Genomic DNA, 18,924 nt, shown 5'->3' on the forward strand with positions numbered 1-18,924 from the left:
CACAATGTCCTCTCACTGGATTATGTCACATATACTCAAGAGGGTGAAACACCTGACAGTAATCTGCCCAAGTTGTAATAAATCCAGCAATACTGATTGGATCAACTGGGAATTTTCTGTTAGGGCTCCATTCAGAGCCTAAATCTATGCTAATACAAAGTCTGGTTGCACACGTCTCATTCAGAAGATCAATGTGTATTACATGCTTAAGGTTTTCCTAGAGTGAATGGGCCACCATGTTTAAACATAATCACTTTACTTCAAGATGCTTTTCAGATTTTCATGTATCGATGTTCACAAGATCTGTAAATCCTGACTATGAATTCATAACTTAATTCTAGAAGTATTTACAAAAGTTTTAAGAAAGCATTTGTCTATGTTGACTTATAATTATAGGAGAAATGTACTGATTAAAAAAAAAACACAACGGTAAACAAGTGAATAGTTTTTATTTTATTGGCCGATTTAGTTGCTGTCCTTGACTTGGTTCAGCAGGTATTTTGTGTCTGGTAAAGATAATATAAAGTATTGTCCTGGTCTAGTTGGTCGGTGTAGCATCATTTACTTCCAAGAGCAATCCTGAAGATGAATCACTGTTTGCACACAGCATGAAGTTAAGGAAAATAAAAAAGAGGAGACAGATGTCTCAACATTTCAAATGATACCACAATGTTGATAGAACGTCATCTTTTTCACATTAGAATTGGAGTGCATCCTCCATGGTTAGAAAAATAAATGAAATTCAAGAGAAGTTGACCATTTCTGGGATGCACATTTCAGCAGAGATTTCACATCCAGTCATCAACCCTGTGAGTATGATTATGTACCACAAATAGAGTTAATAATAATTAGACATTTTTATCTTCAGTTATTTATTTTTCTAAAGAATAATTTGCACTGTGCACAATTTTTACTCTTTACAGGTACTTCCATATAGAGGAAAAATCCCAGAAGGTTTAAAGACTGATATAGCTGTAGTCTTTCAAGGAATTCTTCCGGCAGATGCCAAAGAGTATTATTTGCTTATTCTATCAAGTGTTTAACTGAACTACATGGTATTTTTGTTAATCATTTAGAATGTGCTTTAAAAAATGTTTTTCAAATTTATCATCTCAGGTTTGCAGTAAATTTCCAGACGGGTGAGTCTGATGGTGATGACATCGCTTTTCACATCAACCCCCAAATTGGTGATGTAGTGGCCTTGAACAGCTTCAGAAATGGTAGCTGGGAGACTGAGGAACATGCCTCTGTCACGGCCTATACTAAGGAAGAAGCCTTGAATATGTCCATTGCCATTAACTCAGAGGGATATGAGGTTTGTTTCCTAAATCAAACAAGTAAACATCTATTCAGAACAAAACCCTACAGTTATAAAACACCAAAATCTCCCATGATCCTACAGGTCTATGTGAATGGTTTGCACCACTGTGCATTTAATCACCGCATTCCTGTAGAGAACATTTCTACACTTGGTATTTCAGGAGATGTTATCATCTACTACTTTGGATTTGTTGAGGTTAGTAAAGGTTGTTGGTTCTTTTTCACCAGTGGAATTAATATGACATTAGAAAATGAATTCCTGGACATCTTGTATTATGAACATAACCATAATAACGAGTTGATCTATCTATCAGAACTGGAGTGACTCCTCCATTTTAAAGAAAATGAATGAGATCCATGAAATGTCGGTCACTTCCGGGAGCCTGATAGACGTCCGTCCTGAGATTTCACCTTCAATCAGCAACCCTGTGAGTGATACTCGAAATGCAGAGCACATGACCTCCACATCCTGTTGTAGCTATTTCTTTTCTGGTCTAGTGTTTGTTATACAATAACATACCAGTAACAGATATTTATGTACACTGCACATTGTTGCTCTTCACAGGAACTTCCAAATGTAGGTGTAATCCCTCAAGGGTTAAAGACAGATGTGGATGTCATGTTCCAAGTGATTCTTCCTGCAGATGCTAATGAGTATGATTTTATTATTTTACTACCTACAACCCAGTCACATATATGACACTAGATTAAAATATAAATTTTTGTTATATATATTATTAATAACAAATATGCCATTTTTTGACAGTGCTGTGAACTTGAACAGTATTCACCATGAGCCTGAAGTAAGTCCAAATTCTTTTTTTTTTTTTTTACTTTATTACTGGAATATGGAGAAGTGAATTTCTGGGCAAATTCTGAACTGGAGACAATATTTGATTTCTTTATTAATCTGTCAGAAATTGAACGACTCTTTCGTGGCTGTGGATATGAATAAAATCCAGGATACATCACTGACTAGTGGGAACCTGATAGACGTCCCAGCAGAGATTTCACATCCAGTCAGCAACCCAGTGAGTTTCACAGGAAATGCAGTGCACATGACCTCTATACACTATTCATCTTTTGCCGTTTATTTTCAGGACATTAATGCCTAAGACCAATTATGCAATTTATCTTTTTCATCACAGGAACTTCCATATGTAGACTCGATCCCAGGAGGATTAAAGACAGACATGGCTGTCGTGTTTCAAGGAGCTCTTCCAGCAGATTCCAAACAGTATTATTTCACTTTTTATATCATTTGCTAAACGTTAAACAAATTATTTGGTAGAATTAAATTTAAGTGGGTTATAAGCAATATTTATTCTTCTCAGGTTTGTAATAAATTTCCAGACGAGTAAAAATGATGGTGACGACATCGCTTTTAACATCAACCCCCGAATTGGTGATGCAATGGCCTTAAACAGCTTCAGAAATGGTAGCTGGGAGACTGAGGAACATGCCTCTGTTACGGCCTTTACTAAGGAAGAAGCCTTGAATATGTCCATTGCCATCAACTCAGATGGATATGAGGTTTGTTTCCTCAATCAAACAAACAGACATCTATTCAGAACAAAACACAACTCTGCAGTTATAAAACACCAAAATCTCCCATGATCCTACAGGTCTATGTGAATGGTTTGCACCAGTGTACATTTAATCACCGCATTCCTGTAGAGAACATTTCTACACTTGGTATTTCTGGAGATGTTATTATCTACTACTTTGGATTTGTTGACGTAAGTGCAGGTTTTCGGCTTTTTACCAGTTGGATTAGTGAGATATTGAGAAATTAATTCTTGGACATCTTGTATTATGAACATAACCATAATAACGATCTGATCTATCTATCAGAACTGGAGTGACTCCTCCATTTTTAAGAAAATGAATGAGATCCATGAAATGTCGGTCACTTCCGGGAGCCTGATAGACGTCCGTCCTGAGATTTCACCTATAATCAGCAACCCTGTGAGTGACACTGGAAATGCAGAGCACATGACCTCCACATCCTGTTGTAGCTATTTCTTTTCTGGTCTAGTGTTTGTTATACAATAATATACCAGTAACAGGTATTTATGTACACTGCACATTGTTGCTCTTCACAGGAACTTCCAAATGTAGGTGTAATCCCTCAAGGGTTAAAGACAGATGTGGATGTCATGTCCCAAGTGATTCTTCCTGCCGATGCTAATGAGTATGATTTTATTATTTTATTACCTACAACACAGTCACATATATGACACTAGATTAAAATATGAATTTTTGTTATGTATGTTATTAATAAGAAATATGGCAATTTTTTTTACAGTGCTGTGTACTTGAACAGTATTCACCATGAGCCTGAAGTAAGTCCAATTTTTTTTTTTTTACTGTATTACTGGGACATGGAGAAGTGAATTTCTGGGCAAGTTCTGAACTGGAGACAACATTTGATTTCTTTATTAATCTCTCAGAAATTGAATGACTCGTTTGTGGCTGTGGAAATGAATAAAATCCAGGACACATCACTGACTAATGGGAACCTGATAGACGTCCCAGCTGAGATTTCACATCCAATCAGCAACCTTGTGAGTGACACTGGAAATGCAGAAATTTTTTCCTCCACAACCTGTTGTAGCTATTTCATTTCTGGTCTAGTTTTTGTTCTACAATCATATACCAGTAACAAGCATTTTGTCTTTACATTTATTGAATGCAGACAACATTTGATATCTTTATTTATCTGTCAGCAATTGATCGATTCGTCTGTGGCTGTGGAAATGAATAAAATCCAGGACGCATTACTGACTAGCGGCAGCCTGATAGTCGTCCCAGCAGAGATTTCACATCCAGTCAGCAACCCTGTGAGTTTCAGTGGCAACACAGTACAAATGACCTCTACATTATTCTATGTGTTCTGCCTTTTATTTTCAGGACATGAATGCCTAAGACCTATTATGCAATTTATCTTTTTCATCACAGGAACTTCCATATGTAGACTCGATCCCAGGAGGATTAAAGACAGACATGGCTGTCGTGTTTCAAGGAGCTCTTCCAGCAGATTCCAAACAGTATTATTTCACTTTTTATATCATTTGCTAAGCGTTAAATAATTTATTTGGTAGAATTAAATTTAAGTGGGTTATAAGCAATATTTTTTCTTCTCAGATTTGCAATAAATTTCCAGACGGGTAAAAATGATGGTGATGACATCGCTTTTCATATCAACCCCCGAATTGGTGATGTAGTGGCCTTGAACAGCTTCAGAAATGCTAGCTGGGAGACTGAGGAACATGCCTCTGTTACGGCCTTTACTAAGGAAGAAGCCTTGAATATGTCCATTGCCATCAACTCAGATGGATATGAGGTTTGTTTCCTCAATCAAACAAACAGACATCTATTCAGAACAAAACAAAACCCTACAGTTATAAACACCAAAATCTCCCATGATCCTACAGGTCTATGTGAATGGTTTGCACCAGTGTACATTTAATCACCGCATTCCTGTAGAGAACATTTCTACACTTGGTATTTCAGGAGATGTTATCATCTACTACTTTGGATTTGTTGATGTAAGTGCAGGTCTTCGGCTTTTTACCAGTTGGATTAGAGAGATATTGAGAAATTAATTCTTGGACATCTTGTATTATGAACATAATCATAATAACGATCTGATCTATCTATCAGAACTGGAGTGATTCCTCCATTTTTAAGAAATTGAATGAGATCCATGAAATGTCGGTCACTTCCGGGAGCCTGATAGACGTCCTCCCTGAGATTTCACCTATAATCAGCAACCCTGTGAGTGACACTGGAAATGCAGAGCACATGACCTCCACACCCTGTTGTAGCTATTTCTTTTCTGGTCTAGTGTTTGTTATACAATAATATACCAGTAACAGGTATTTATGTACACTGCACATTGTTGCTCTTCACAGGAACTTCCAAATGTAGGTGTAATCCCTCAAGGGTTAAAGACAGATGTGGATGTCATGTTCCAAGTTATTCTTCCTGCAGATGCTAATGAGTATGATTTTATTATTTTATTACCTACAACACAGTCACATATATGACATTAGATTAAAATATGAATTTAAGATATGTATGTTATTAATAACAAATATGCCATTTTTTGACAGTGCTGTGAACTTGAACAGTATTCACCATGAGCCTGAAGTAAGTCCAAATTCTTTTTTTTTTTTTTTTACTTTATTACTGGAATATGGAAAAGTGAATTTCTGGGCAAATTCTGAACTGGAGACAATATTTGATTTCTTTATTAATCTCTCAGAAATTGAATGACTCATGTGTGGCTGTGGAAATGAATAAAATCCAGGACACATCACTGACTAGTGGGAACCTGATAGATGTCCCAGCAGAGATTTCACATCCAATCAGTAACCTTGTGAGTGACATTGGAAATGCTGTGCACATGACCTCCACAACCTGTTGTAGCTATTTCATTTCTGGTCTAGTTTTTGTTCTACAATCATATACCAGTAAGAAGCATTTTGTCTTTACATTTATTGAATGCAGACAACATTTGATATCTTTATTTATCTGTCAGCAATTGATCGATTCATCTGTGGGGGTGGAAATGAATAAAATCCAGGACACAACACTGACTAGCGGGAGCCTGATAGTCGTCCCAGCAGAGATTTCACGTCCAGTCAGTAACCCTGTGAGTTTCAGTGGCAACACAGTACAAATGACCTCTACCTTATTCTATGTATTCTACCTTTTATTTTCAGGACATGAATGCCTAAGACCTTTTATGCAATTTATCTTTTTTATCACAGGAGCTTCCATATGTAGACTCGATCCCAGGAGGATTAAAGACAGACATGGCTGTAGTGTTTCAAGGAGCTCTTCCAGCAGATTCCAAACAGTATTATTTCACTTTTTATATCATTTGATAAAATCATTTTGTTAAAATTAATTTTTAGTGGGATATAAGCAGTATTTGTCCTTCTCAGGTTTGCAATAAATTTCCAGACGGGTAAAAATGATGGTGATGACATCGCTTTTCACATCAACCTCCGAATTGGTGATGTAGTAGCCTTAAACAGCTTCAGAAATGGTAGCTGGGAGACTGAGGAACATGCCTCTGTCACGGCCTTTACTAAGGAAGAAGCCTTGAATATGTCCATTGCCATCAACTCAGATGGATATGAGGTTTGTTTCCTAAATCAAACAAGCAGACATCTATTCAGAACAAAACAAAACCCTACAGTTATAAAACAACCAAAATCTCCCATGATCCTACAGGTCTATGTGAATGGATTGCACCACTGTACATTTAATCACCGCATTCCTGTAGAGAACATTTCTACACTTGGTATTTCTGGAGATATTATCATCTACTACTTTGGATTTGTTGATGTAAGTGCAGGTTTTTGGCTTTTTACCAGTTGGATTAGTGAGATATTAAGAAATTTATTCTTGGACATCTTGTATTATGAACATAACCATAATAACGATCTGATCTATCTATCAGAACTGGAGTGACTCCTTCATTTTTAAAAGAATGAATGAGATCCATGAAATGTCGGTCACTACCGGGAGCCTGATAGACGTCCGTCCTGAGATTTCACCCATAAACAGCAACTCTGTAAGTGACACTGGAAATGCAGAGCACATGACCTCCACATCCTGTTGTAGATATTTCTTTTCTGGTCTAGTGTTTGTTATACAATAATATACCAGTAACAGGTATTTATGTACACTGCACATTGTTGCTCTTCACAGGAACTTCCAAATGTAGGTGTAATCCCTCAAGGGTTAAAGACAGATGTGGATGTCATGTTCCAAGTGATTCTTCCTGCCGATGCTAATGAGTATGATTTTATTATTTTATTACCTACAACCCAGTCACATATATGACACAAGATTAAAATATGAATTTTTGTTATGTATGTTATTAATAAGAAATATGCCATTTTTTTACAGTGCTGTGAACTTGAACAGTATTCACCATGAGCCTGAAGTAAGTCCAAATTTTTTTTTTTTTACTGTATTACTGGGACATGGAGAAGTGAATTTCTGGGCAAGTTCTGAACTGGAGACAACATTTGATTTCTTTATTAATATCTCAGAAATTGAATGACTCGTCTGTGGGTGTGGAAATGAATAAAATCCAGGACGCATTACTGACTAGCGGCAGCCTGATAGTCGTCCCAGCAGAGATTTCACATCCATTCAGCAACCCTGTGAGTTTCAGTGGCAACACAGTACAAATGACCTCTACCTTATTCTATGTATTCTACCTTTTATTTTCAGGACATTAATGCCTAAGACCTATTATGCAATTTATCTTTTTCATCACAGGAACTTCCATATGTACACTCGATCCCAGGAGGATTAAAGACAGACATGGCTGTCGTGTTTCAAGGAGCTCTTCCAGCAGATTCCAAACAGTATTATTTCACTTTTTATATCATTTGATAAAATCATTGTGTTAAAATTAATTTTTAGTGGGATATAAGCAATATTTGTTCTTCTCAGGTTTGCAATAAATTTCCAGACGGGTAAAAATGATGGTGACGACATCGCTTTTCACATCAACCTCCGAATTGGTGATGTAATGGCCTTAAACAGCTTCAGAAATGGTATCTGGGATACTGAGGAACATGCCTCTGTTACGGCCTTTACTAAGGAAGAAGCCTTGAATATGTCCATTGCCATTAACTCAGAGGGATATGAGGTTTGTTTCCTAAATCAAACAAGCAGACATCTATTCAGAACAAAACCCTACAGTTATAAACATGAAAATCTCCCATGATCCTACAGGTCTATGTGAATGGTTTGCACCACTGTACATTTAATCACCGCATTCCTGTAGAGAACATTTCTACACTTGGTATTTCTGGAGATATTATCATCTACTACTTTGGATTTGTTGATGTAAGTGCAGGTTTTGTGCTTTTTACCAGTGGAATTAATATGGCATTAAAAAAATTCTTGGACATCTTGTATTATGAACATAACCATAGTATTGATCTGATCTATCTGTCAGAACTGGAGTGACTCCTCCATTTTTAAGAAAATGAATGACATCCATGAAATGTCGGTCACTACCGGGAGCCTGATAGACGTCCTCCCTGAGATTTCACCTATAATCAGCAACCCTGTGAGTGACACTGGAAATGCAGAGCACATGACCTCCACACCCTGTTGTAGCTATTTCTTTTCTGGTCTAGTGTTTGTTATACAATAATATACCAGTAACAGGTATTTATGTACACTGCACATTGTTGCTCTTCACAGGAACTTCCAAATGTAGGTGTAATCCCTCAAGGGTTAAAGACAGATGTGGATGTCATGTTCCAAGTTATTCTTCCTGCAGATGCTAATGAGTATGATTTTATTATTTTATTACCTACAACACAGTCACATATATGACACTAAATTAAAATATGAATTTAAGATATGTATGTTATTAATAACAAATATGCCATTTTTTGACAGTGCTGTGAACTTGAACAGTATTCACCATGAGCCTGAAGTAAGTCCAAATTTCTTTGCAAAATAGCAATTTTTTTTTCATTTATTTCACTGTTTTACTGGGACATGGAGAAATTAATTTCTGGGAAAGTTCTGAACTGGAGACAACAATTGATTGCTTTATTAATCTGTCAGCAATTGAACGACTTGTTTGTGGCTGTGGAAATGAATAAAATCCAGGACACATCACTGACTAGTGGAAACCTGATAGACGTCCCAGCAGAGATTTCACATCCAATCAGCAACCCAGTGAGTTTCACAGGAAATGCAGTGCACATGACCTCTATACACTATTCATCTTTTACCTTTTATTTTCAGGACATTAATGCCTAAGACCAATTATGCAATTTATCTTTTTCATCACAGGAACTTCCATATGTAGACTCGATCCCAGGAGGATTAAAGACAGACATGGCTGTCGTGTTTCAAGGAGCTCTTCCAGCAGATTCCAAACAGTATTATTTCACTTTTTATATCATTTGCTAAATGTTAAACAAATTATTTGGTAGAATTATATTTAAGTGGGTTATAAGCAATATTTATTCTTCTCAGGTTTGCAATAAATTTCCAGACGGGTAAAAATGATGGTGACGACATCGCTTTTAACATCAACCCCCGAATTGGTGATGTAGTGGCCTTGAACAGCTTCAGAAATGGTAGCTGGGAGACTGAGGAACATGCCTCTGTTACGGCCTTTACTAAGGAAGAAGCCTTGAATATGTCCATTGCCATCAACTCAGATGGATATGAGGTTTGTTTCCTCAATCAAACAAACAGACATCTATTCAGAATAAAACAAAACTCTACAGTTATAAAACACCAAAATCTCCCATGATCCTACAGGTCTATGTGAATGGTTTGCACCAGTGTACATTCAATCACCGCATTCCTGTAGAGAACATTTCTACACTTGGTATTTCTGGAGATGTTATCATCTACTACTTTGGGTTCGTTGAAGTAAGTGGGTTTATCTGATTTAAATGAGTGTTTCCCTGGATATACAGAACATGTTAATTAGGTCATGTATTTAAAGATGATATTTAATAATTTTATTATACACTCAGAACTGGAGCAGATCTTCCTTGGCATTAGAAAATAAAGAAATCACTGAAATGACTTCTGTGACACTTTTACCCATCACATCAGACAAGCTTGTGAGTTCCACCAAACCGACTTTTTACCTGAACTGTCGCAATATAAAATTATGAATTTTGGAAGGATTAATAACCATTAAACTCTTTTTTTTTCCAAGGCACTTTCATTTGTAAGCACCATCCCAGGTGGGATAAAAGCAGATATGGGTATACTGTTTTGTGGGACAGTTCTTGAAGATTCAAATGAGTAAAGCATCATATCAGAAAACAAAATTATAAATGTGTGAGATTAAATTTGTTTTAACCCAAAATTATTTTTACTTCTTCATTTTTTTAGGTTTGAAATAAATTTCCAAACAAGTCAATCCACTGATGATATCGCTTTTAACATCAATCCTCAAATTGTTCGTTTTCTGGTGCTAAGCAGCCTCAGAAAAGGTAGTAGGGAGACAGAAGATTTAGCTTCAGACAAGGGAGCAGCCTTCAATATGTTTGTTGTTGTCAGATTGGAGGGTTATGAGGTGTGTATCCTCAATCGATTTGAAGAGAATTAATCAATTAAATAAATAAATCTGAGAACATTTCAAACATATTGGCAATTTTCCCAGGTCTTTGTGAATGGCCTGCAGTATTGCATGTTCAAGCATCGCGTTCCTTTAGCTGTCATTTCTTCACTTGGCGTTCGTGGAGATGTTTTTGTCAATTTTATTGGTGTTATTGATGTAAGTCATACATTTACTATTTAATTTCTACTTAAGAAAGTCTTTCATGATGACTTCATCTAATTGAAAATAATTCATCTCAAAATCATTTGATCAGAACTGGAGTAGCTCTTCTATGGTTATGGAAAGATCATGCTGGAGACCAATACCAATCCCATCAGAGGTTTTGCATCCAGTCAGCAACCCAGTAGGTTAAATAACACATACAGTAGGAAACTTCTATTTGAATACCAATTGGATAATATTACACAACCCTCTGTTTACTCTAGAGACCTGATTCTTCACTTTTCTCTACACTAGGTTCTTCCTTATGTAGGAGTGATCCCAGGAAAGGCAAAACCAGATATGGCTGTCTTCTTCCAAGGGGCTCTTCCAGCAGATGCCAATGAGTATGACTCTATTTTATTAGAATTTCTTCTAAAAGTTAGACTGAATCATTTATATCATGGCATAGCTAAGGATCAAGAACTTATACGTTTTGCTATTTATGATACCTTTGAATGACCTTTAATTACAACAATGTAATTTTCAGTATTTACTTGAATCAAATATTTAAGCTTTTTGAAACGTTTTACTTTACAGGTTTATAATAAATTTCCAAACAGGGAACTCTGATGGTGATGATATTGCCTTTTGCATTAACCCCCACCTTGGCTGTTATGTGGCAATCAACAGCTTCAGAAATGGTAGCTGGGAGACTGAGGAATCTGTCGCCGACAAACCCTTTACCAAGGGAGCTGCCTTTAATATGTTTGTTATCATTAAATCTGAGCACTATGAGGTGTGTACCTTAAATTAATGTCTCATTTATTAAATGTTCAGCAGTCTGGGAAAACCTACTGAATATCACAACCAGCCAATAAATCGATATCTGCCTGAAAATATCACAGGTAGTATTTACTATTGTAATGACCGGTGTTACTGGCTGTCTGTGACACACATCCACATCATAATCATGTAATGTAAAATTCCCTAAGTGATAAGAATAGAGTGGATAGAATGGGGAAAATGTTTACAAAGGTTCCCACGGTAGTCTAACAATCATCTGATGAGTGTTAATCAAGTGTTTTTTCCCCTCATTAGTAGATTTGGTCAGCTCAGCTAAATGTCAGCTCAAGATGTTATAAAATGGGGTTCCAACTGAGATCCATCCATCCATCCATTTTCTACCGCTTATCTGGGGCCGGGTCGCGGGGGCAGCAGCCTAAGCAGGGCCACCCAGACGTCCCTCTCCCCAGACACTTCCTCCAGCTCTTCCGGGGGAATACTGAGGCGTTCCCAGGCCAGCCGAGAGAAATAGTCCCTCCAGCGTGTCCTAGGTCTTCCCCGGGGCCTCCTCCCGGTTGGACATGCCCGGAACACCTCCCCAGGGAGGCGTCCAGGAGGCATCCGAAACATATGCCGCAGCTGACCCCTCTCGATGTGGAGGAGCAGCGGCTCTACTCTGAGCTTCTCCCGAGTGACTGAGCTCCTCACCCTATCTCTAAGGGAGCGCCCTGCCACCCTGCGGAGGAAACTCATTTTGGCCGCCTGTGTCTGGGATCTCGTCCATGACCCAAAGCTCATGACCATAGGTGAGCGTAGGAATGTAGATCGACTGATAAATAGAGAGCTTCGCCTTACGGCTCAGCTCTTTCAATACCACAACAGATCGGTATATCAACCGCATCACTGCAGAAGATACACCGATCCGCCTGTCGATCTCCTGCTCCATCCTTCCCTCACTCGTGAACAGGACCCCAAGATACTTAAACTCCTCCACATGAGGCAGGAGCTCTCCACCAACATGAACCGCTCTTTGTCTGGCCTGTCACCTAGGACCTGTTTGCCTTGGGAGACCCTACCAGGAGCAGAAAGCCCCAGACAACATAGCTCCTAGGATCATTTAGGCACACAAACCCCTCCACCACAATAAGGTGGCGGTTCAAGGAGGGGCCAACTGAGATAATACAGACAAAAGTTACTAAGAAATATAGTTAGTAGACTAAACTAAAGTCTGAACTATGGAGCAAAATGTGGGTTTGTAGAGTATAAATACAGGCCAATATTAAATTTAAGATAGTTTTTTTAATCTGAAATACATAAGTTCATTAGATAATAGCTGTTGCTTTTAGACAACATTGTGGTGTTTTCAATGAAAATTAAATGAAATCCTTAAATGCTCAGTAGCTTTAAATGCAATTTTTTTTCAACTTTCCACCTTTTAGTTATGTTATATTCTAACTTTACTTGTGATATGTGTAAAAGAGAGAACAGTTTCAGTTCAAGGCTAATGTTACACAGCTATCTTACATAGCAATAGTTGATATGAAGCATTTTCCCAGGGTTCACACTGATACAGTTAAAATTTATTCGAAGAGTTATAAAAGTCCAGCACCACTTTCTCATGTCTGTACAGGTCTACGTGAATGGCTTGGAGCTTTGCACATTCAAACATCGCATTCCTTTGGAGAAGATTTCTGTGCTTGGCATTTCTGGAGATGTTTCCATCAATTTCATTGGTTTTATTGAGGCAAGTTGTAGATTTTTATATGTGTTTGTAACAATATTCCCTGAGGAACTGATTTATTTATTTTGATGTTTATTTGATTGTTTAATTTTCACCAGACCTGGAGCAAATTTTCCTTCATCATAGAAAATAATGAAATCACAGGCATGCGGAACTCATCCTGGAGATGCTCGTCTCATCAGATGATCAGCACATCATCTTAAGATATTTAATCACGTTTTCATAACTGTTGGTTTTTGTCATCGTCCTTTTGCATCATTATATGGAGTTTTAACTAGAATTAGAATTGTTGTGTTCTGCATGTAATTATTCATTTCTGGATTAGAATATAGACAACACTTTCTATTATGATAGGCCTCAAAACAATATTTACTGCATTAACTACATTACCAAATCATTATCTTTAATAAACCATACATGTCATACGTTATGTATATCATACTGTATGTACCTGCCTAATGTTTCTTCCGTTTGATGATTGAAAATATGTCCAACGAATTTAGCAAAGGTAAAAATATAGTACCGAATGTTGAGAGCTAAGTTAGATTTTTATTCAAATATATACATTCATGACCTCATTTACAACTTGCAAATATGATTATAAAAAGTTTTGATTATTTGGTTATGTTATTAATCCTTATGCTAATGCTGGATGATGTTCAGCATTGTCAGTACTGTCAGTTAAAGGAATTATTAAAGGAATTTTAATACAAGCTATTATTTAGTATACTGAAAACATAAATTGTCCATATTTTAATTGAGCACAGCTTTTATACAACTTTTTATAAATGTTAATAAACTAAAAACCTAATACATAAACTGTAATAGCCCAAAGGTACTCATAACACTATAAGCTTTGCTGTATAAATAATAATGTAGAAGACAATTGGATGAATGGGGAATGGGGGATTTCCTTGCATCTGGTTTTGACACTATCCCCTGTCCCCTACTTTCTATAGTGTTTGTTGGGTTTTTTTTTTGTTTGTTTGTTTTGTTTTGTTTTGTTTTGGCTTGGGATACATTTTGTCCTTGTTTCATCAGAATAAGCTCAATATGATTGATATTTAATATGCAAAACTAAACAGTAGAAGACAATGTCTTCTGCAGTTGGTTATATAATTATGGCCTGGTGTCAAGGACGTCTTTACACACAAACGTTATGCCCCTGGCTGACAGAGACGTTAAGTTCAATGAGAGACATTTGAATAAAATATTAGATTTTTTTATTTACATAATCACCATTCTTGCATTTCTTTCTCATGAGAAAGTGAGATTTGGGGATCAGGTGAATGTCACTGAAAATATTTCCAAACATTACAGTACAGGAGCAATGTACAAATGTACTGTTTAATGACCATTTGGACCAATGTGCAAATGTACTGTTATAATGCTGTACATGACAATATAAAAGTTGTCATTTGTTTTTAACAGCCAATGTAACTATACTCTAACATAGATGTAAGTAACTGGGTACATATTTTATGTATATCAAGCTATGGGTTTATATTTAAATCCAGGGTCAGTTCTAGGATTTACTCTTTAGGGGGTTTTAGCCCTCAGTGAGAGTTTAAAACAAGAAGAGCTTTATATTATATACTATATGACTACATAGTAAGCCAAAAGTTATGGTATTATTTAAAATAGAAAAGGTGGACATCAAAATTTTATGCATGATGTAATGATGCCAGTCTTGAATCATATCAGTTCATGTACAGTATTTGTGTATTCTCTACAAACAGTGTGTCCAATGAATGTTGTCATTAATATAAAAATATTCACAAGACAAAGACCAAATCAATAAATGTTATTTTTATTTACTATTGAATGGATTGTTTGCATTAATATTTTGTTTGTGCTATCAACTAGTAATAAGATTATTGAAATGTCACTGCTTTTGGTTGCCGTCTTTGCGGCTTTCCGCCGATTACCGTTATAGATAAACCCATCCAGCTCTCACTGCGCGTGCACGCTGCGCGTTCCTGTGCTTCTCTGTTCAAATGAAGCAGACAGCTGATGACGCACTTTTGAAAGACTACGACGCACGCGCGTAAAAGCAAAGTAAAAAAAATCGCTCTTGGATCAAACTAATAAATATTTTTCTTTCCCATCGACGAAATGTGCTGCATTTTAACGTGATTTTGATTGTTTATTAATGAAAGTAAAAATTATACTTATAGTTTTAGGGTGGCTTAACAGACAGGGGGGCTGGAGCCACCCTAAAGAAGGTCTAGAGCCGCCCTTGTTTAGATCCCTAATGAGAACACCAGAAGTAACATTGGCCTTGAGACAGTGACCTATTCATCCTATGCTTTACACTAGAAAGTCAAACTGTGTTGAAACGATTTCCTAATTATAATGCACTATAAAATGCATGCATTTTTTTCATTTTTTTTTTTTTACAGTAATTATTGATTTGGTTTTCAAAAATGTTGACTTTGAACACACCAAGACGTTAAATCTGATTTTTTTGTCTGTTTAAAACTGCACATGCTTATTTTGCTATTATGCAACTTTGATAAATAAAGCTCTCATGAGCAGAATGCCAAGAGTCTTCAATCTCCCATGAACACATATCTTTAGATGCAAATCAGTTTTAAATGTCTGAGAGCCAAATAACCTCTGCTGCTTTCATCTTCCTTATATTATAATATAATTCTATGATGTAATATAATGTAATAATGCTAGTAGAAAATGACATGATAAAGAGATTACATAAGACGAGTGAATAAAAAAAAGAATTTTGACTATACCTGATTGTAGATTCCAATCAAATAAAATTTTATTTGTCACATACACATACATACAGGGTACGATATGCAGTGAAATGCTTTATGCAACTGTCCAGTATAAGAATAAATAATATAAAAAAAATATAAAAAAAGCAAAAAATAAAATGAGAATAAAATAATAAGAAAGTATATACTATATAAGAAAACTATATAAAAAGCTATATAAAAATATGAAATATATATGAGAATAGGAAGAAATAACATATATACATAAATATACATATACATAAATGTGTATGGTTTTTAAAGATTGTCCTGAAATTGTCCAGGTGCATGGTGTGTAAATAGTGTATAAAGTGGCACTGTGCTCTAAGATCCGGATGGCCTGCGGGAAGAAGCTTCTCCTCATTCTGTCTGTGTTTGCTTTCAGGGAGTGGAAGTGTTTCCCTGAACACAACAAAGAAAAGAGTCCATTGGTGGGATGGCTGAGATCTTTTACAATCTTCCGGGCTCTGGTCTGACACCACGTGCTGTAGATGTCCTGCAGGTCAGGGAGCTCAGTGTGGATGGTACGTTCAGCTGACCGCACCACCCTCTGGAGGGTTTGCCTGTTCTTCATGGTGCTGTTCCCGAACCAGGAAGTGATGCTACCCATCAGGATGCTCTCAATGGTGCAGGTGTAGAAGGTCTTTAGCACCTGAGATGGTAGTTTGAAATCCCTTAAGCGTCTCAGGTGGTACAGTCGCTGCCGGACCTTCTTCACCAGGGTGTTGATGTGACAGGACCAAAACAGATCCTGTGTGATGCGAACACCTAGGTACCGGAAACTGTCCACTCTCTCTACTAGGGTCCTGTTGATGTTTAGCATTATGGCCGCTCCTGCTTTGTGATGAAGTCCACTATCAACTCTTTAGTCTTGCTGATGTTCAGGAGAAGATTGTTAATCTCCCCGGGTTTTTAGTTTCCTGTAGGTAGGCCATCTTGTCATTGTTGGAGATCAGGCCCACCACAACCGTGTCATCAGCAAAATTGATGATGGTGGTGGAGATGGAAGTGGCCACACAGTCATAAGTGTACAGTGAGTACAGCATGGGGCTCAGAACACAACCCTGGGGGGCTCCAGTGCTGAGAGTGAGGGTGGATGATATGTGTTTGCCCACCCGTACAGCTTGTGGTCTGTCTGTCAGGAAGTTGGAGATTCACTGACACAGCAGCAGGCTGAGTCCCAGGACCTCCAACTTAGAGGTGAGCGTGGAGGGAATTATGGTGTTGAACACTGAACCTTAGTCCACAAACAGGATTTTCACATAATTCCCTTTTCTGCAGTCCAGGTGGCTCATCGTGGTGTTAAGAAGATGAGCAATGGCGTCCTCAGTAGAGCGGTTCTGGTGCTACTCGAACTGTAGTGTGACTGGTAGTGATGCAGTGATGAACTCTCTGACAAATCTCTCGAAGAACTTCATCACTACTGAGGTCAGAGCTACAGGGCGGCAGTCATTGAGGCAGGTGGGCTGGGGTTTCTTCGGGACAGGAACAATGGTGGACTGTTTGAAGCATGAGGGGACAACAGACTGTTCCAGTAAGGGGTTGAATATCTCAGTGAACACCGGTGCAAGCTGGTCAGCGTAGGCTTTCAGAACATAACCTGTGATGCCATCTGGTCCTGCTGCCTTCATGGTATTCACTCTCCTGAATGCCCTCCTCACGACATGCTCTGAGATGGTGAACATGTTTACATCTCCAGCTCTCTCAGCGTGCATGCTGTTTGTGGTGCTAGCATCGCTAGCATGGTTAGCTGCAGCCTCAAAGCGAGCGTAAAAGGTGATTAGAAGGTCATTCTAGAAGCAGATGTTCTGTAGTCCGTAATGTCTATATTCTATAGATTATAGAAAATTCCTCTCTTGTTGATGCAAAAATAGCTTCATGTATAATATAATATTTCTGAATGAAGAACAGTAAAATATGTATGAACAAGAATTATTGCAATAAATTAGGTTTATTATTAGATTTAGGAAGATGAATGCTTTAATTTATGAAAAATATAGAAAAGATCCGTGTGACAAACATCGTTTGCTCTTAATCGCACATTCACCTGTGTTTGCGTAGGTACAGTAGTACTTTGCGTAAAAGTGTACGGTAGTAACTGTGATCTATTATTATTTTTTACTATATCTATATTATTATAAGGTTTAGAAAGAGGAAGGTGTCAATGTCACCGAGAAAAAAAAAAAACGGTCCGAGCTGGAAGCTATCCTGCTGGGTCTGCATGTTCGAGGCGGCTTCATTCTGTCAGGACCCTGGCAGAGGTGGCTTGGAGACAGACCCGTACGCAGGATAGCTTCAGATGAAAGGGGTTTAATACAGGAGGAAGACAAACAATAACCACAACACACAGGGACTAACAATATGTTAATGAAGCTGCCCTGCCATAGGCAATTTGGCTCACATATATACACACACGGACAAACACACACAATGGGGAGCAGGTGTGATGACCGGGGAGGAGCACACGAAGACGGGGCAATCACGTGACACAAACACAAACGCACATGGCCACAAGTCAGCGCAGATCCGCGCTGATCCCTGACAGAACCCCCCCACTTAAGGCGCGGCTCCCGAAGCGCCAAAACCCAACAAGGTCCGGGGGTGGGGGTGGGGCGAGGTCCACGACGAATGGCAGGTGAGGGAAGCAAGGACAACGGCGAGGTAGGCGAGGGGAGCAGAGGCACACGGCGAGGCAGGTGGGGGGAGCAGGGCACACGACGGTGCAGCCGGAAAGGGCTGAGCGACGTCCGCAGCCGAGCTGAAGGGCCGAGGCGACGTTCGCTTCCGAGCTGAAGGGACGAGCGAAGTCCACAGCCGAGCTGAAGGGCCGAGCGACGTCCACCGCCCAGCTGAAGGGCCGAGCATCTACCCCCGACACACCGCGGCCAAACCCGCGCCTCGGCGAGCTGAGGAAAAGGGCGGGAGGGCGGGTAGGCGGCACCAGCCTGCAGCACCCCCCGCCGGAAGTAGTGAAGCGACGTCCTCCTCGGAGAAACCGGAAACGGAGCGACGTCCTTCACTGG

At 38.4% G+C, this 18,924-nt stretch overlaps 1 protein-coding gene across 2 annotated transcripts; it reads left to right on the forward strand.

Moving 5' to 3' along the window:
* The first annotated feature begins 707 nt into the window (after positions 1 to 707).
* Positions 708 to 14,737, forward strand: LOC113650748. Of its 2 annotated transcripts, XM_047822041.1 has the most exons (50): positions 708 to 809; positions 924 to 1,012; positions 1,117 to 1,315; positions 1,403 to 1,516; positions 1,635 to 1,748; positions 1,886 to 1,974; positions 2,087 to 2,123; positions 2,238 to 2,351; positions 2,469 to 2,557; positions 2,655 to 2,853; positions 2,946 to 3,059; positions 3,175 to 3,288; positions 3,426 to 3,514; positions 3,629 to 3,665; positions 3,774 to 3,887; positions 4,050 to 4,163; positions 4,282 to 4,370; positions 4,468 to 4,666; positions 4,758 to 4,871; positions 4,987 to 5,100; positions 5,238 to 5,326; positions 5,439 to 5,475; positions 5,591 to 5,704; positions 5,867 to 5,980; positions 6,099 to 6,187; positions 6,276 to 6,474; positions 6,568 to 6,681; positions 6,797 to 6,910; positions 7,048 to 7,136; positions 7,249 to 7,285; positions 7,395 to 7,508; positions 7,627 to 7,715; positions 7,804 to 8,002; positions 8,089 to 8,202; positions 8,315 to 8,428; positions 8,566 to 8,654; positions 8,767 to 8,803; positions 8,938 to 9,051; positions 9,169 to 9,257; positions 9,355 to 9,553; positions 9,646 to 9,759; positions 9,867 to 9,956; positions 10,055 to 10,143; positions 10,234 to 10,417; positions 10,505 to 10,618; positions 10,716 to 10,805; positions 10,919 to 11,007; positions 11,201 to 11,399; positions 13,017 to 13,130; positions 13,226 to 14,737. In XM_047822041.1, exons 1-50 carry the CDS (start codon positions 720 to 722, stop codon positions 13,328 to 13,330), a joined length of 5,574 nt encoding a protein of 1,857 aa, XP_047677997.1. In that variant the 5' UTR covers positions 708 to 719; the 3' UTR covers positions 13,331 to 14,737. The 2 variants fall into 2 exon arrangements, with proteins under 2 accessions (XP_047677997.1, XP_047677998.1); XM_047822042.1 differs by lacking the exons at positions 1,886 to 1,974; positions 2,087 to 2,123.
* The last annotated feature ends 4,187 nt before the right edge of the window (positions 14,738 to 18,924 follow it).

Source organism: Tachysurus fulvidraco, chromosome 13 (genome assembly GCF_022655615.1).
Source record: "Tachysurus fulvidraco isolate hzauxx_2018 chromosome 13, HZAU_PFXX_2.0, whole genome shotgun sequence".
Classification (NCBI taxonomy): domain Eukaryota; kingdom Metazoa; phylum Chordata; class Actinopteri; order Siluriformes; family Bagridae; genus Tachysurus; species Tachysurus fulvidraco.

Coding starts and splice junctions, on each gene's coding strand:
- LOC113650748 (XM_047822041.1), top strand. CDS start 720: ATGGTTAGAAAAATAAATGAAATTCAAGAGAAGTTGACCATTTCTGGG. Junction 2,854..2,945: donor TCAACTCAGATGGATATGAG/GTTTGTTTCCTC, acceptor ATGATCCTACAG/GTCTATGTGAATGGTTTGCA. Junction 13,131..13,225: donor ATTTCATTGGTTTTATTGAG/GCAAGTTGTAGA, acceptor AATTTTCACCAG/ACCTGGAGCAAATTTTCCTT.